The following is an 18,133-nucleotide window of genomic DNA, read 5'->3' as shown; positions in this document are numbered from 1 at the left end:
TGAAATATTGACACAGGCCTACAAATACAATTGAAGGTGAGTATCAAAAGGAAAGTAAAAAAAGGAGACTGCACAGTAGTAGAGTAGTTTACGTTTTATCGTCATTTTACAATAGTATGCGTGCCCATTAGTCGCAATAAAATTATAGAATAAGTTTCAAAAGTATATCTAAATATATGTTTGTAGTATCTCCAACTACTACATGTATTGGTGGTCCTAACATTAAATGTATCAAGGAAAAGACCTTGACCCAAACATTCGTAGCAGTATATTTTATTAAACCAATATTCATGAAATAGTAATGGCCACGGCGTTTACGTAAGATCACAAAACATTGCAGTTTACGTGCGGTACACCGTTTGTCTGTTGTCTATGTTGCTGGCCAGTCTGCTGCTAGTAGGAAGCTGCGATTGCAGAGTTCAGCTGTGGCTGTACGGTCAAGTGGTGTCTAATTCGTCCTAGGAAGATGGTGCTGGAAAGTCTCGCTCGCATCATCAAGGTGCAGCTGCCTGCGTATCTGAAGCGGCTGCCAGTACCCGAAAGCATCACCGGGTTCGCTAGTCTGACAGGTAGAAAAGCTCCGGGGTAGCCTGGGGGCGGGGTGTTCCCGTCAATCAGGCAAGAGAGTGGATGAAGAGAATGAAGCCTGTGCATTGTTGGTCGACTTTCTCACCTCGCGGGGCTTAGTGTACGTCTCCAACTCTGAGACCTTTGTAGAAATTTGGAAAGTGGGCAACAAAAAAATGGTGAGCCCAAAAATGTATAAAAGAAAGTTTTAACCACAGGGCACTAGTCCTAAACAAGCATTGGTAAATGCATTAGCTTTCGCCTATGTGATTAATAATGAGCTGTTTTTTGTTGTTGTAAGTTGTAGCTTCCTGAGTGGTGGTACGATTTCGGTTACAGAAAGTCTGTCAAAGTGTTATGACTTGTTTATGTACAAAAAGGTAATATATTGTTCTGTCATTAGTGGTATAGTGCGGGTAAGTAATAGCAACATTTTGATTGAAAGAGGGAAATTGAATTAATTGATGTAATAACAATATTATGTGTTTAGAGGAGTTCAGCAACTTTTGGGCTTGGTGTCACTTCATCTGCTGCACCATTCAAATCATGACCTTATAGTTTGCAAGGTAACTGCACTTGTGACTGCCTGTTTAGTAGTGAAATATAGCAATATTAGGTGTTTAATGGGATGCCTAGAGCTTTTGACCCTGGTGCTACTGCAATGCACTGGTGACTGTCTTGTTTAGTAGTAATTTAGGAATAGATGGGTTTAGAGGAGTTATAACTTTTTTGCCTGGTGCTACTGAACCTGCTGCACCATTCAAATCGTGACCACGTTGTCTACAAGGTAACTGCACTTGTTGTCTGGTTAGGAATAAAATATAGCAATATTAAGAGGTTGCCTGGAACTTTTAGTTCTGGTGCCACTGCACCTGCTGCACTAGTGAAATCATGACCCTAACGCTTGCTAGATAACTGCACGTGTGACTGTCTTGTTTAGTAGTAACATTTAGCAATATTAGGTGTTTAGTGGAGTTCTGGTGCCTCTGTATCTGCTGCACCATTCAAATAATGACCCTGTTGCCTGTAAGATAACTGCACTTGTGAATGCCTGTTTAGTTTAAAGTTTTAGCCATAACCTGGGTTTAGTGGGTTCCCTAGAACTTTTGGCTCCGGTGACACTGCACCTGCTGCACCATTCAAATTAAGTCCCCTTTAACTGGAAGGTAACTGCAGTTGTGACTGCCTGTTTAGTAGTCAAATATAGCACTACTATGTGTTTACAGGAGTTATGACAACTTTTGGCCCTGTTGCTACTGCAAAAACCAGAATTGATGGACGGAATGTTGCACAATGGCAAAACATTCACCCCCAGTCACAGATCTGGGTTTAAACCATCGTTATTTTGCTCACCACACCACCCCAGTTCAGACATGGCCATATGCAAATAAGTCTTGACCCTGTGCCTCATGGGAACAGTCCAGCCCGAACTGCCAAGCCATGTCTTCCCTGGACCGGAATCAAGCATCCTAGGAGCGGTTTCTGGCTATCAGCAAATCTTAGAGAATAATAATAATGTGAATATAAATATTTGCTGAAGAGATCTGTGTTTTGTTTAGTCCCAGTTTTGACTTTAAGTAGCATCGAAGGTTAATATATCTCCTTCAAAGCGCATTATGTAACACGCAGATGACAGATTTTTATTTTATGTAAGTGGGGTACTTCTTTTAATAGAGAGATCCTTTTGTTACTTGCAGGTCATAAATTGTAATCCTTCTAATATAGCACAGTAAGCTATCAATGACATCTGGTGCCTTGTAACCCTCACTGTCTTATGTAACACATCCTGTACATTGATTTAAACACATATGATTTATTTTCAATGTTTAATGTGTATTTGGATGTAAATGTAATAGGGTGAAGGAATCACTGTTTTCAAGGGGCGACAATGTCTTCCATTAAGTCGCGGAATCGCCGCATGTGCCAAACAGCGTTCAGTGTAAGCTTGACCCAGCCTCACATTGAATGCTGGGAAACAGAAATGGTGGTTTCGCAACCCAACGGAAGAATGATTATCTAACCTTGAAAATTGTGATTTCTTCACCCTAATACATTTCTGGCTTACAACCATTTATATTTGCTCGCCAGCCAGCTGTATCTTTGTGAAATAATTAAGCACAAGGAACATTCTAACCATCATTGAAACCGCGAATTGTCGTGACATTAGATTGCATGACTTCAATTGTAGCATACCTTGACAATCCAAGTTACAAATCTTCTTCCCTTGGGCCTCAGAGCGGGGTCATCCATCATCTTGAAATACCCATAGTCCTGAAGATGATCTCAATGTAGCGATAGAGACCAAAACGTTGACGTACTTCCAACTTCTTTCAGAGTTAATGTTAAACGTGTTACTTAGAGCCTAGTACTGCTTGCTGGACAGGGCCAGGTCCTGTATATAAGAATTGGATATCTAATACATTGTCATATTAAACTTGTATGCAATTTAGCAATAACCATAGTGAATGTACTGTGAGTAAACAAACTGACCAGGCAGTGATCAACCCAAAGGAGTCGGTAGTTTAGGAAGAAAAGCTAGATCTGGTCATAAAATCAGTTTGGCTTCTAAAATTGACGAAAAAGAGCTCATCAATTCACAAAGTTCCCCTATCCTTAAAGCCAAGATCACAGCCACCAGAAATGCCAACTTATTTGTAAGAAGCTTGATATCAGGTTTCTCAAACTAGTACCCCTAAAAAGCCTGATAGACAAATGGGAGATCCGATGAAGGAGTAAATACCCTCTTATGAGATCGAGCCAAAGAGAAACTCTTCAGTAAGTGAAAAGCTAAACTTTCACCAGCTTCCATATTTTCCCAGGGTTCTCAGAATGCTCTTAATGCTCCTCACTGTGACTAAAGTGCAGAAAGATTCTTCGTAAACCCTTTCCACATATATTGCAAAATAATAAAAAAATCATAATTCAATGAAGATTTGCCCAGTGCCTAAAATAGGACTTCAATGTGGAGGGTTTCTGGGTGTTTTAGACCACAGTCAGTAGATGTGGTGGAAGGCCATTCTATTGCATCCCTTCCTTTTCAGCCTCCAACCCAAAAGCAACATGTTGTTGGCGTTGGAGTGACAAGAGATTGCTCTGATGAATGGATGGGTGTAGAGGAAGATATCAGAAAGGTTCCAGTGCTAAGGATTGAAGGTGAGGAAACCACAATCTCCTAGCCCTAAATGGAAGTACCACAATAACTTGCTGAGTATCTTCCCATATGTTTCTCTTATAACTTGGGAAACAACAGTACTGGGGTGGGAACATTAGAAATCCATCCACTCCCTAACATTTCTAGTCCTGAGATCTTGAATAAACATTTAGATATTGGGTATTTTTATGAGTTGTAAAGAGATCTAGGAAAGGTATTCCATACTTCATGTATGGACATAATAATGGCAGCCTCTCAGATCACTCTGCCTACAATTAGGGAGGTATTAAATGCATCCATCACCTCCGGCACTGTCCCGACCATCTGGAAGCAGGCCATGGTCAGATCATTACTGAAAAAACCCAATTTAGACCCGACTGACCTGGGTAACTACTGACCCATCTCCCTGCTCCCATGGGTGAGCAAGATCCTGGAAAAATATAAAAATCAACAGCTGGTAAACTTTTTAGAAGATCACCATTTACTAGACCCCACCCAGACGGGCTTTAGACCGAAACACGGGACTGAGACCGCCCTCCTCATGGTCACCGAGGAAGCCAGAAAAATCCTGGACCAAGGAGGATCAGTGGCAGTGATCCTCCTTGACCTAAGCGCGGCATTTGACACGGTCAGCCATTACACCTTGCTGTACCGTATGTCCTGTGCCGGGATCAAGGATAAAGCCTGGTCGTGGTTTGTCCTTTCTAGAGGACAGATCTTTTCGAGTCTTTGAGGGTGAGTCCGTGTCCACCAGCAGACCTCTGAAGTGCGGAGTCCCCCAGGGCTCCTCTCTGAGCCCCGCACTTTTCAACTTGTACATGAGGCCACTGGCTGAGGTCGTCCGTCCATTTGGGGTTAAGATCATCTCTTATGCGGACGACACGCAGCTGGTGGTCTCACTGGCGCAGGAGGCCAACTGCCCTGTGCCAGGCGGGCTTAGAGAATGCCTAGAAGAGGTGAAGATCTGGATGTCCTCCTCATCCCTCAAATTGAACGGGGACAAAACGGAGCTGATGCTCCTAGGCCCCCCAGATCTCTGCCTCCCCGCCTCTCTGTGGCCCTCGTGTCTGGGTCTCCCTCCAACCCCCAAAGACAATATCAAGAGCCTCGGAGTTTGGCTGGACAGATCGCTGTCTTTCAACGTCCAGGCCACAAAACTTTCAGCCACCTGTATTGGCATCATGAGGATGTTAAAGAAAATCTTCCCTCTCCTTCCAATGGAAGCCAAACAGGTGGCTATACAGGGGTTAATACAGTCACGCCTTGATTTTAACAATGTGCTCTATCTCGGCGCCCCAGAGTACACCCTGCGCAGGCTCCAGACAGTGCAGAACTGCGCAGCCCGCATACTGCTTGAGCTCCCTCGCAGACCATCAGTGAGGCCGGGCTGGTCAGCCTTCACTGGCTACCAGTGCGCCAGAGAGTTCTTTTTAAGGCAATGTGTATAGCCCATCAGGCCTTCTGGGACACTGGCCCTAGCATTACCCGTGACCTAGTCACCCACTACACTCCCAGCAGAAGCCTTCGCTCCAGTCAGACCTTCCTAGCAGTGGCCCCTGGAATAAAGAGGACCAGATCTGGTGGCAGGACGTTTGCCCACAATGCCTCCAGGACCTGGAACACCCTGCCACTGCACCTCAGAGCCAACCCCAATCTTTCAGCGTTTCGTAAACAGCTAAAGACCTTCCTTTTCAACCTACCCCATTAACTTCTGCTAACCTCCTTTACAGGTCTCTGGTGGGTTTCTGGTTACTCTTAGCGCTTGGACGCCTCCGGGCAGCAATTCGCGCTCTATAAGTCTACATCTAATCTAATCTAATGTATATCTTTTAAAAAGTCAGAGGAGACGGAGAACTCTCCTCAGAGTAGGAAAAATCTGCTGACCTAATCTGTCTTCTGGGTGTCTATCACCCTAATATATCTGCTCTTCAGGAACGGATGCCTTTCTGCCGAAGAGCTCAACTGCTTGGCTATCAAACCCAGTTGCAGGTCCCTCCCTGATGATTCACATATGAGGCTACCACCACTTTATTCAATGTTCCTAGGGAAGTTTTCCCTTGAAAGAAATCCTGGAAGTCTGCCGTCTGCACTCCATCAAATGGATGAATGCAGGCTCTCCAGAAGAGGCTGTTTCCCTTGAGAAATATAATCTCCCAGTGTGCCGCTTGGTGCATCCAAAAAAGTTTGCATCACCGTTGTCTCTATGGAAGTCTCCCCAGGATGAAGAGTAAGTGCCTTCTCAAATTGCCCACTTCCAGCCACCATTGCAGGGACTGCTTTATTTGATCTGGCAGGAGAATCGTAGTCTCTGGCTCCTGGGACACTGAAGACCCAAACTTGTGCAGGTGAAGGACCAGTGGGTACATGTGCAGAAAGGCCCATGAAACCATGAAAAGGCATGACACCATATGGCCCTGCAATGCCAACATCATCCTTACGAGAGCCTGGAACATTGTGTTTAAGGCCAGGTATTGAATGACAGGCTTCCTCTAATCTGAAAAAATACCATGTCTAGGTCTCACCTGAGTGCTCTGATGAATGCTCTGCCCTTTGAGGGTTCAATCTAGCACCTTTTGAGTTTATCGGGAACCCATAATGGCTCAGACATTCCTGTATTACTTCCAGGCCTTTCATTGTCTACAACTTTCAGTTTGAAGCGTCCAAATACTGATCAATTCTACACCATTGAATACAAAGCACTGTCGCCAATGTAGCCAGCATCTTTGTAAAGACTTGTGGTGCACTCTTAAGGTATCCGATTTGCAAGTGTTTGTCGTTGACACTAAACCTCATGTACTTTTGATGCCCCTGGGAGATGGCAATATGGAAATAGGCTTCCTCTAACAAAACTGTCACCATGAAGCTTTCTGCTTGTACCAGGGGCATAATCTTCTGATGTCTTTCGGTTTTGAATGCCATCTTCCTCACTCACTGAATCAGAAACTTCTTTTATCATTCTGAGTCGCCCTAATATCTTGGGAACCACAAAGAGAATGGAGTAAATTCCCTTTCTATTTTCCTTTCCTGGGACTGCAATTACCACATTCTTGGTTTGTAGATCCTGATTGGATCTCATAAATTTCAATCTCTTCGATAGCCACTGTACCATGCTGAAGCCTGACTCTGGGGGAGTTAATAGAATTTGCGTCTAATGACCCTCCTGCAACACTCATGCATTCTAAGTAGGCTGCTACCAGTTTTCCTTAAAATATTGAATTAGGCCCCCTACTGACAAATTTGGGAGATTCTCTGCTTAGCTAGGTGCAAGACTATTCGAATGATGACATGTGCTGCTATTTCTGTTATCTTTGACCAACCTTATTTCCTTACTTCTGGTTATGATTCAATTATTTTTGTCTTCTTGAAGTCAGAAAAGGACATTTTCCTGTCTAAGACTGTTGTTACCTGAACAAGGAGGAATGTTTCTTCTCTTTGAAAAAACAGTAAAGCCTATCTTCAGGCTTAACTACGAATAGTTTAATCCCATTAAAAGGCATGCAAAGGCTGCTGACTTGTGTGATGCTTAACCATGCCAGTTCATTAATTTCTACATGCTAAAACCAGAACACACTCTCCCAGGGTCGATGCACTGACAAAATCGAATGAAAAATCCCATAGAAATTCTATCCTTTTCTCCTTTCCTTCAAGGATCGAAGAGTATCCGATCCTCCTCCTGTTGCTTTAAACCGAAATTTGAAGACCATGATCAGTGATTCGGTTGTAAGTGCTCTTTAGGAATAGGTCCTTAAGGCTGAATGAGACCATGGATATGTTTTTTTTCCAGAGAAGTAACCACCTTCTTATCTGTTGAATCTTTCATAGCAACCTCGTCAGTGATCGAAGTCCTCCCAACCAAGCATCTGACAAAAGAAATTGACTGTGACCGTGTCAGAAAGTTTTGTATTCATCTCTTCCAAAGGATACAACTTGGTTATAACTCTAAAAATTGAAATTTCGTCTGGGTCTTTGCACTCCCTTTCTACCACATACATTACATTTTGGTGTATTTGAAAAATCACCGGAGGAGTACCCTTGGCCCTTTTTTAATATTGCCCCAAGAATCTCTGTAGCTGGTAATCTCATATATTCACCCTTTTGGACAATAGTTGATGGCAACAGATCTTTTCACACCTACTAGCCTTTCTTCTGTGGCAAGGTCTCTTTCTCAGAGCTCTATGAAACTGACAAAGACTCCCAGTCAGGGTTCACTGCATCTTTCAGTAGCTTTCTATTTTGACCTTTTTTGCTCAGCTATTCTTTTAACAACAATTCCCATTAACCTTTTTACCTCTGATTAGTGGTAAAGTGTAAGTGCTCCTGTTGGAAAATGTGTTATGGGTTGGTATTTCCATGATTGGCTTATTTGATTTATGTGCCAGTCCCTAGTAAAGTGCAATACAAGTGCCAGGGCCTATAAATCAAATGCTGTTGGTGGGCTGCAGCACTGGATTGTGCCACCCACGCAAACAGCCTGTAAAGTGTAACTCTGGCCTGCCATTGCAGAGCCTGTGTGAAGCCTGGGGCTCCCATGTCGACTTGGCAAGTGCACACACTTGCATGTCCCTAAACCTTCCCTTTTCTGCATGTGAATTGCCCCTAAGGTAGGCCCAAGGTATCCCCATGGACAGGGTGCATTGTATGTGAAAGGTAGGACATGCCCTGGTGTGTGTGGCATGTCCTGATAGTGAATTACAGCCTACTTCGTTTTTCACTATTGCAAGGCTACCTGTTCCCCATAAGCCAAAGTGGTAGTTTGATTATAACATCCTATAATCCTAACGGACTCAGGGAACATGGTAGAAATTTGAGTTTATTATGCCTGAACTAAGAATGATAAAATACATCTTTTAGTGAAGTTGATTTTAACATTCTGGGTTGGAAAATACCACTTTTAGAGAGTAGGTATTTTCTGACCTAACCATCCAGCCTGCCTCTGCTTGCTTGTGTATTAGCTGTCTGGTTTGTGAGTGACAGGGGGTGAGGGAGGCTCTAGGAGACAGGGTGAGTCAGCACAGGGCTGAATAGACCTGTCTGCACATAGATGGGTGGGAGGAGTAGCACCTGGGTCTGAATAGGGCTGTACCTGCCTCCCACCTCCTGTGGTGCGTCTGATATCCCTGGCCTACACTGTCAAAGGAAAAGGAGCAGTTGTGTAAACAAAGTGCTCCAAGTAAGATCAGAACTGGTTTGGACTAGGTACAGGACCCTCTGCCTTAAGAGGACAAAGGAATTGCTGGTATAAATATTGGGGCCCAGACCCCAAGACTTTAGAACTCGCTGGAATCAAGGAACCTGCCAAGAAGAAGAGCTGGAAGAGCTGCCAGGAGGAGTACTACCCCTTTGCTGTGTTGTTGCTTTGTTGGGTTGGCCTGCAGCTGCTGCTTCTGCCTTGGGCATTGAAAGGACTGGACTGAACTTTCTCTACTTGTGCTGAGTATCTCCAAGGGCCTGAAAACGAGCTGGCCTCCTGTTAAGAAGTCTCAGGGACTGCTAAGACTTCACCACCCTCTGGGCACCGCTCCTGGAACCGCTATTTCAGTTGCCACAGAGAAGAGGGAACCGCGACCGACTCGGTCATCCGACTCCGTCGCTGGCCATGTGTCCTAAAGGTACCGCAGTCCGCACCGTCTCGCCCTGCACCGTACGCCTTGGTCTCACTGACGCAGTTTGCACGATCGTCACCGAGCCGCTGCCTGCACCGCATCGAGAGGCACCGCAGCCCGCACCGCCTCGCTTCCCTTCGCTGGCCTGGTCTCACCGCCACGATCGCCACTGGCTCGACACCCGTGACCGCCTCGTCACGCACAGCTGTCCGGCTCCGCCGGCACCAATTCCCGCCAACCGGTTCTGTTGCTTGCATCGTAACCTGCCAGCACCGTATCGATCACCGTCTCGCCCTGCACTGCAAGCCTTGGTCTCACCAACACCGTCTGGACGATCGTCACCGAGCCGCAGCTTGTACCGCATCGAGAGGACACTGCACCGTGCACCGCTTCCACTTTGCGTCGCAACCGCGACGGACACCAAGACCGACTCGCACCTCTGTGTGAGCCGCACTAAGAAAGGTACTGTTAACGAGTCTGTTCACGCTGTTGCTGGCCCGTACTGACCCGGTCAGCTGGAACTGCAAGACTCTATTGTTTTCAGCATCACGTTAGGCTCGGACCGGGCTACCGACTCGTACAAACTGTGTTTTCAACGTATTTTTGCCATTTAAATAAATCTGGTGAATTAACTATTTTTAAAGTACTGTATTGTGGATTTTTATCGTATTTGGTCTTGTCTTGAGTATATAAAAATGTTGGATTTTTTTCTAAAGTGGGGTGGTGTCCTTTTGTAGTTCTTACACTGTATTACTGTTGGTTATGTGCAAATGCTTTACACACTGCCTCTGAGATAAGCCTGACTGCTCGTGCCAAGCTAACAAGGGGGTGAGCGGGGGTTATTTCAGAAGTGTAACTCCCTTATCCTGGCTAGAGTGGTGGTTTCTGTCTAACTTTGGTGCAAACCTTAGCCAACCAGAAATCCCATTTCTAACAATGGGTTTCAATTCTTTAACATGATATGGGTTGCAAACAAGGCATAGCCCCTCCGTGTTTTTTTTTTTTGCAGAGTTTTATATAGCGCGAACTAGACCCGAATCGGGTATCAGAGCGCTTTACATAGCACAAGTTACGTTTTTACATGAGGACACACACTTTCATTTTTAGGCACGGGGAGATTAAGTGATTTGCCCAGAATCACAGGAGGTTTTGGCGTTGTTACCGAGTCTCGAACCCAGATCCCCAGGTCCGAGGTCGAGCGCCTTAGCCGTTAGGCCAACTCCTCCAAGTTTTGACTTGGCATTACTGGCTTGCACCAGGAAATTGACTGTACAAATCTCTCCTATTTACCTCAAGCCCTGCAGAAGGCAAACCTCTAGGAGGCATCATGCCAGATGCTCAAAACTCTGCAATAGCCTTTGTCACATCCTACATCCTTAACTATGTCTCAGGAAAGAGGATGCTGGTAAGCCATGTCCTTTTATGGATCACACAAAGGTCACTGAGATGTGATACCTAGTTACTGGGACGGGAGGAGGACGAGGACTTAGAACTTAGAAGTAATTGTGTGGTTTGGTGTATGCAAAGGTCACTCAATCCAATCCTGAGGTAGAGAGGAGCTCTTATCCATATCAACAAGGTTCACTTTATCATATGTTAATAGCAAGTCTATCACATAGGACCTGTGACAGTGGTGTTTGCAAGACAGCAATGGGTGACATACAACTATTTACAGCTGCAAATAATTCATGTGTCGAAGAGGAGGAAGATACAACGTTTCCCCCTCAAAATGAAGGAAGCCATTGTGATGTGCAGTAGCTCTCTATATTATTTGAGTTGGGATGTGAACTGGCTGTGCAATTCGTTTGTGTAGTCTAGTCACCACTTACATTGTGCTGTCCTTGTCAGGAGCCACATTGATCTTGGCTCGGCTGTATACCATATGTTGGCAGAGTTGCGAGCTTTGAATAGAGTGGGGTGTTTAGATGAAGGTATGCAACGGTCTACAAAGGCAGCAAGCTTCCTATTTAGAAGTTCATGAGACTCTCAGGCGGTATGCTTCGCCTCATAACTGGATGGGTTCTTAATAATATGCCATAGCATCTGTCTTGTGCAATCATTTGTACCTTGATTTTGAAATAATGCTAGCTGTCTGTCGGGGGCATTTTAACTCCAGAGTAATGAAACAAAATCAAAGAGTCATCTGACCAGTCATTGTGTCAAGTAGTGGGATTGGAGATGTCGGTGATTGGGGCAAAGATTACGTCCAGCATAATGGTTGCCATATGGGTTGGAGTTTAACCCATTGGACCACAATGAGTCATGTCAAAGCTGACAACAAATTGCATTCAAACAGTGTTTGGGAGGAAAGGTGTTTAATTGGATATTTCGGAATATCTTCTACTTTGATCGACCACGGCAGACCTGTTTGCTAGTACTGCATGACTTGTCCTCATTGATTGATACAGTTGATCAATCAAGTGAAGCTAGCCAGCACTTGGGTTGCTGAAGGGGTGCAAACAAAATATTTGTGAAACAGTTATGGTTTTGACGGAAGCAATGCAGCCAGCGTAAGTCCTGTGGGTATGACCCATTCCAGTTTTAGGACAACAGCTAACTCTGTTAATAAATTCAGCTTAGATTAATTTTATGGAAAATGTGGCATGACCCTCCTGAACCCATGTTGAACATCTGCCCTATATGAAATAAAGCATAGTATTATTTATTCAATGGTGTTAGTGCTCTGACCACTCAACTCCTTTTCAGTGAATGATTATTTTGATTTTTACCGCTCTGGGTGTCTGTCCTTGCAGACCCAAACATGTCTATGAATTTTTATGTTCAAACGTTATCCACAACACTCCAGACCTTTATACATATATATCTATTGCTTCTTTTACGTTGAAAATCCTTGCTCTTTCATTGTCATTTGCTGGTACACTATAGTAGACATTTGTCTTTCTAATTTGTATCAGTTCATATTAATATTTAGTATAGGTTTTGGGTGCCTTTCACAGGTCCCAAATTTCACAGGGAACTGTGAAATATAAAACACATTTCATGGTTCCCAGTGAAATACAGGTTTCATCATCCTAATGACGTAGCTTAAATCACTGTGCAAATCTCTACTGTTGTCAAAGCTACTAGGATTATGGAGGACCAAATTATGAAGCAAGGTTATATAAAGGACGAGGCAAAAAAGCAAATTATGCTATACTTTCTCGGGCAGTATTTTCATTCAGTAGTGCTAGAAATAACATTGTTGGTGTAACCTGCAAATGATGCAACAGTATATGGCAAATTAGGAAATACCATAATTATACCATAAAATCAGCAGCTGCATAATGTCATAAATCCATTGGCACTCATCATTGTCTATTGTTTAATTAACATTTTATTCATTTATGTTTTTTAACAACTCTATTGGCATTTTTATATTAATAATTTATACAGCACCAGGAGTATTCCAATCCGTTTCTTTATGTCAGAGAATACATTGACAAACTGCAATGCAGCAAACTAGTATACATTTCGTGTTCGTATATAGTCAATATTCTAAATTTTGTATACTATACCTATTATTTCAACTCCTTAGTTCTTTTCTCTTTTTGTTTGCTTTTCGTGCGATTTTAACTCGTGCCAACATTATCCCTCAACTCCCCCCTCCCCCTAGTGAATGTTTGCTCCACGTCTTCATGTCTTCATTGTGTCTGATCTTGTCCGACAGAGAATAAACAGTGGTATTGTGTCCTTCCCTATTTATACCCATCCTCTCCTCTATATACTTATCCAGGAAGAGTCCCTAGGTCAATGATCATTGCCGTCCATGCCCTTATGTAATCTTCTACCTTGTTGTCCTTGATGGCCTGCTTCACCCAAATTTTCTCAGCCGTTGCCCATTTGCATATGTCCTTTAACCACAATTCACACTTTGGTGGTGTCATGTTCAGCCATGCTGTTGCAATATCCCTTTTCGCCAATATTAATCCTAATAGTACAAATTTCCTGCTCAGTTTCCTATTCTTGGGCGTGGACAGTAGTCCTAATAATGCTGCACGTATCTCCCTGGGAACCTCCCACCCCGTGGCTACCTGGAATTTCTGTAGAACTTCCGACCAGAATGGTACTACAAGAGGGCACGTCCATACCATATGCAGAAAGTAGGCCTAGATTTCCCCACACCAGGGGCAGATACGGGACCTTTCTGGGTATATTTTGCTCAGCACTTTGGGGTCGAGGTAAGCCTGATGTACGAAATTATATTGGACTACTTTAAATCAAGTGTTGGAACTCACCAATTTGACCCCTTCGTGTATCCTGGCCCCTTCCTGTGCTGTTATAGGTTCTCCCACCACCTCTTCCCATCTCGCCTGTATGGGGAGTGTTTTCCTTAGCAAGTCATCTTGTTATCGCACAGTATATGTGAGTAATCCGGTGTTTACTCTGGGTCTCATACAGCATTACCTGCAGCGTTCTTGTTATGGGGAGGGCTCCTCGGGGAGGACGGCCAGAGTTCACTAGCCACTTGAGAGATTTTTGCATATTGCTAAAATTGTCCTCTGCCCAAATCAAAGGAAGCCTTCACACACTCCCTTGTCACAAATTGGCCATTGTTGTATAAATCCCCCAATGTTGGACATCCCCGTCCCTCCATTTTCGTATTGGCATGGAGTCCGCTATCTTGCAAAACTGAGGTATCACCCAAAGAGGCATGTCTGGTGCGTATGGTGCATGTCTTACCACTTTTCGTACTGTGATCTCCCAGAGCTCGGCTACATGATGGATGATGTAAAGGCATTCTCTAGGAACACCTTTGCCATGCATTAGTAATTCCAGCAAGGAAGTTCCCCATGTGTCCCCGCAACTTGTCTTTTTCTCCAGTTATCCCGATCATCTTTTCAGTGAATGGCATGTTGCAGTTGTGCAGCCATATAATAAAATTCAGTACATAGGACCTCTACCCTGCCTTGCTGCCATGGTGTCTGTAGTGTTGATAGACAAATGCGTTTACGTTTGGGGCCCCACAGAAGGTCTGTCATTAAGCTGTCCAGTGTTTTGAAGTAAATGACCGGAATGTTGTATAATGAGTTTTGTAAAGCATAAAGGCATCTTGGCAGAATGATCATCTTAGTGATCGCAACCCTACCCATCAGGGATAAGGGCAGTTCCCTCCAGAAGCGTATGGAGCCCCGAACCCCCTCCATTTAAGTTCCAGGAATCTTTCGTGCATATGTGCCAACTTAATCCCCAAATATCTTGGAGGACGTCCAGGGTAACCCCACCCCGGGAAGCAGGGCAATTGGTTTGGTTGCTGATCTACAAAGCGGGAATAGTTTAGACTTCTCAGGATTAGTTTGGAGGCCCGACACAGCACTAAATCCCCTTAGAACCTCTAAGAGGGCAGGTACTGAGCATGCTGGTTGCTGGATATACACCAGTGTATCGTCGGCACAGAGGGAAACCCCATGGTTGGTGTTGCCCACCGGTATCCCCAAGCACTCAGACAATCTCTAAGTGCCGCTGCCAGTGGCTCCATTGCTATTGCATCCCTGTCTGGTACCTCGTCTCAGCGGAAACAAACACCTCCAATACTCTGCCTCCTACTCTGACCCTGGCGCAGTGGTCCGTATATAACAATTGGGTCCATTTAAGAAAGGTCTGTCCCATCCCCAATCCTTGTAATACCGCCCATGCATATGGCCAGGCCACCAAATCGGATGCCTGCTCTATATCCAGTAGGGCTAAAGCATAGTCCTCCTCCGCTAGGCAAGGGGCGAGCCAAACATGCACCAGCCGCCTTAGATTGTGCATAGTGGTATGAGACTGGCCTGATCTGAATGGATCCGATGAGTCATATGAGGGAGAAGCCAACTCGCCAGGATACCACTTAATAGTTTTACATCTAAATTTAAAAGTGATATGGGCCTATAGGAGTTCGGCAGCTTGGGATCCCTGTCTTGTTTTGGGATAATTATTATCAAAGCTTCCCTCATGGAAGCTGGTAAAATTTGCGTCTGTTACGCTTCATTATATACCTCCAACAGTCGGTCAATCAGTATCGGTGCGAAGTGTTGATAAAATTCCGCCGGGAAGCCATCACTTCCCGGGGTTTTGCTAGTTTTGAATCGTTTGATAGCCTCTATTATATCCTCTTTTGTGAACAGGCCCCTAGCGTCTCCTCAGCCTCCTGTTCAAGATGGGGAAGCTCGGTTGAGGACAAAAACTCGGCCATGGCCCCGCCGAGGAGGTACAGTGCATTTCCCATAGACCTTAACAAGGTGTTAAGCGTGTGTATCAAGGAGAGCGCCCTGTGTTATTTTCCAATTTCCCGTCACTATTTTGAAGTTGTAAGATCCCTAAAGTGGTTGATTCCCTTTTCAATAACCTGGCTAACATGGTCCCAGACCTGTCCCCCTCTCGGTGTAGGCGTTGCCTAAAGACCGTGTAGTTTTATTTTTCCAGACGTTTCCATGATTCCAGCAGCTCATCGCGAGCTTCACACTATGCTTTCCTTTTTTGCAGGGAGACGTGCATCTCCACCTCAAGTTTGACCACATTTCACTCCTGGGTATCTATATCCTGTTCCAGTTGCTGCCTCACCCCATATGCCGTGTGCATACAGATCCCCCAAGACCACTTTTATGGAGTCCCATTCATATGCCCTACTCGAGGCCGATACCCAATTTTCCTCAATGTATCTAACCAAAGCGCGGTCGACACAGGCCGCCGCAAAAGAAGGATCCAATAGTGCCTCCGCCCTAAGACGCCACATGGGGATTGCTGGCTTAGGTCTGCAGCCCTCCAAGCTGAGCAGGACCGGCAAATGGTCCAAGATGTACTGTGCTTGATATGTCATCCCTTTTACTTCCAGGATCAGCTCATGTGAGATGAAACAGTAGTCTAGACGGCTAAACGTGTTAGTTGCTGGTGTGTGGCATGAGAATGTTCTCAGTCTAGGGTTGCGCACTTTCCAGATATCTGTAAGTTGCATGCCCTGCAAAATATCGGTCAGTGTCTGTCATGTGTGGCTTTGCATGTAATTGAGGGGGGGGGTTCACGATCTAGAGTCCCATCCAGGACACAGTAAACATCTCCCATCAACAACACTGCCCCCCAGATATGGCGTTGATGCCGACATGGGGGTAGGGAACAAGTTAGGACAGTCAACATTGGGAGAATACACATTTATACTGCACATTTCCCGCCCCTCCAGCGTCCTGTGCAGGATCACATACCTTCCCTCCGAATCTATCACATGATGTAAATGTTAGAAGGGCCCATCCGGTGCCACCCATATATGTGCTCCTCGAGCGAATCCTGAATAGGAAGTAGCATACATCTGCTCCCTCCACCTACGTCTAATGTATAGTAATGAGCCCCCCCCCCCCCTCCCACACACACACATGAGTTTCTTGCAAGCATGCAATGGAGACTTTATAACATTTTAGGTAGGCAATTCCCCGTCTACGTTTCTCGAATGCTGCTAGTCCCCAGACAGTCCAAGCGAGTATTTTCAAGGAATTAAAGGCCATCCCTGTCATTCCACCTTTTGTGGCCCCCCCCCCATCAACCACCTCTCTGACTCCTCCTAGCGAGTTGGATTGTAACTGCATATATGACATGTTGACCAGACACATTCATGAGACACCCACCATGCCCCAACTTGTTGAACAAACTGAACTCCTCAGTCCCCCACCCCCTGGGCAGCACTGCTGGTCCCGCAAGCCCCCAACCGTAGAGATTCAGGGCTCGCCGATGCCGCCCCATTACCCCCCTTAACAAATTACAAAATGTAAATAACTAGTGCGCCAATGTTCAAATCACCCTGTTAATATGTTTGTCTCAAACTTGGTGCCTTTTAAGTCAGTACTCCCACAGTCTTAACTTGTATGTAACCGAGCAGACAGCAGGGTGCGAGGGCAAGCCCCTAGCTCCTAGCTTGTGACTCGGACCCTATAGGGTCAGGATAGGTCCCCCTGCCTGTGGTAGCAAGTTACTAAAATAACAGTCTTTCTGGCTTATGCATCATTTCTTTGTGTGAGACTATTACATGTATCTGTTACACCCCTTTCAGGTTATACGCTTCACTCTAGGCTCGCAACGTCCTTTAACAGAAGTGAATCCGGAATTACATCCTGCGATCCATCTTTGGAGTCGGGAACCGGCTCCACCATTTGTAGGGTTCCGTCTGGGTGCACTTGGATTCTACTCGGGCTGCCGCTGTGCTCCCCTTGGGTCTTTTGAGTGGCCCGAGACCTGCCCCCAGCCTGGCCCATCCTCCGCACGGACCTGTCAGATCCTGACTGTAGTGCCAAAGAGGAGTCTTACTGGCCTGACTCATCAAACCATACTGCCACTTCCGTTTCCGACTGGGGAAAAAAACCCAGACTTTCCCTTTATGTTCCACCCGCAGCTTGGCTGGGTAGGGAAGACTGTACTTCAACCCGGAGATGGCGTTTCACATCCAGGAAGGTTATCCTAAGTTCCTGTACTTTCTGTGTATAATCCGTATATAAAGCACTGGTGTGTCCTTGATATGATTGTGGCCCTTTTGAACAGATGATCTGCAGAATAATGTCTCTCTCTATAATTTAAAAAAAATGGGCTATGATCGCTCTTGGAGGGACCCCAGGACGAGGCAGCGGAGCAAGCGCTCTGTGGGCTCTTGCTGTATTGAAAAATGTTGAGTATCTTGGGACCAGCTCATTGACAATCCAGTTCTCCAGAATAAGTTCAGCAGACTGGCCCTTGGCTTTCTCGGGAAATCCTAGGAATCTTAGATTATTCCTTCTGGATCTTCCTTCTGCATCCTCTACGCGGTCATCCAGGTGGACCACCTTTTTCTGGGAAATCCTAGGAATCTTAGATTATT

At 45.2% G+C, this 18,133-nt stretch overlaps 1 protein-coding gene across 1 annotated transcript in view; it reads left to right on the top strand.

Moving 5' to 3' along the window:
• Positions 1–368: 368 nt before the first annotated feature.
• CISD2 (CDGSH iron sulfur domain 2) overlaps positions 369–18,133 on the top strand; it is a 66,315-nt gene continuing 48,550 nt past the window's right edge. Inside the window, exon 1 of the mRNA XM_078676069.1 lies at positions 369–569. Within this exon, the coding sequence (XP_078532195.1) occupies positions 467–569 (103 nt within the window). The 5' untranslated portion in view covers positions 369–466. The remainder of the gene's footprint in view (positions 570–18,133) is intronic.

Source organism: Lissotriton helveticus, chromosome 2_1, assembly GCF_964261635.1.
Source record: "Lissotriton helveticus chromosome 2_1, aLisHel1.1, whole genome shotgun sequence".
NCBI classification, from domain to species: Eukaryota; Metazoa; Chordata; class Amphibia; order Caudata; family Salamandridae; genus Lissotriton; species Lissotriton helveticus.
Note: the sequence above shows the minus strand (reverse complement) of the source record. Positions and strands in the feature narration are given on the sequence as shown.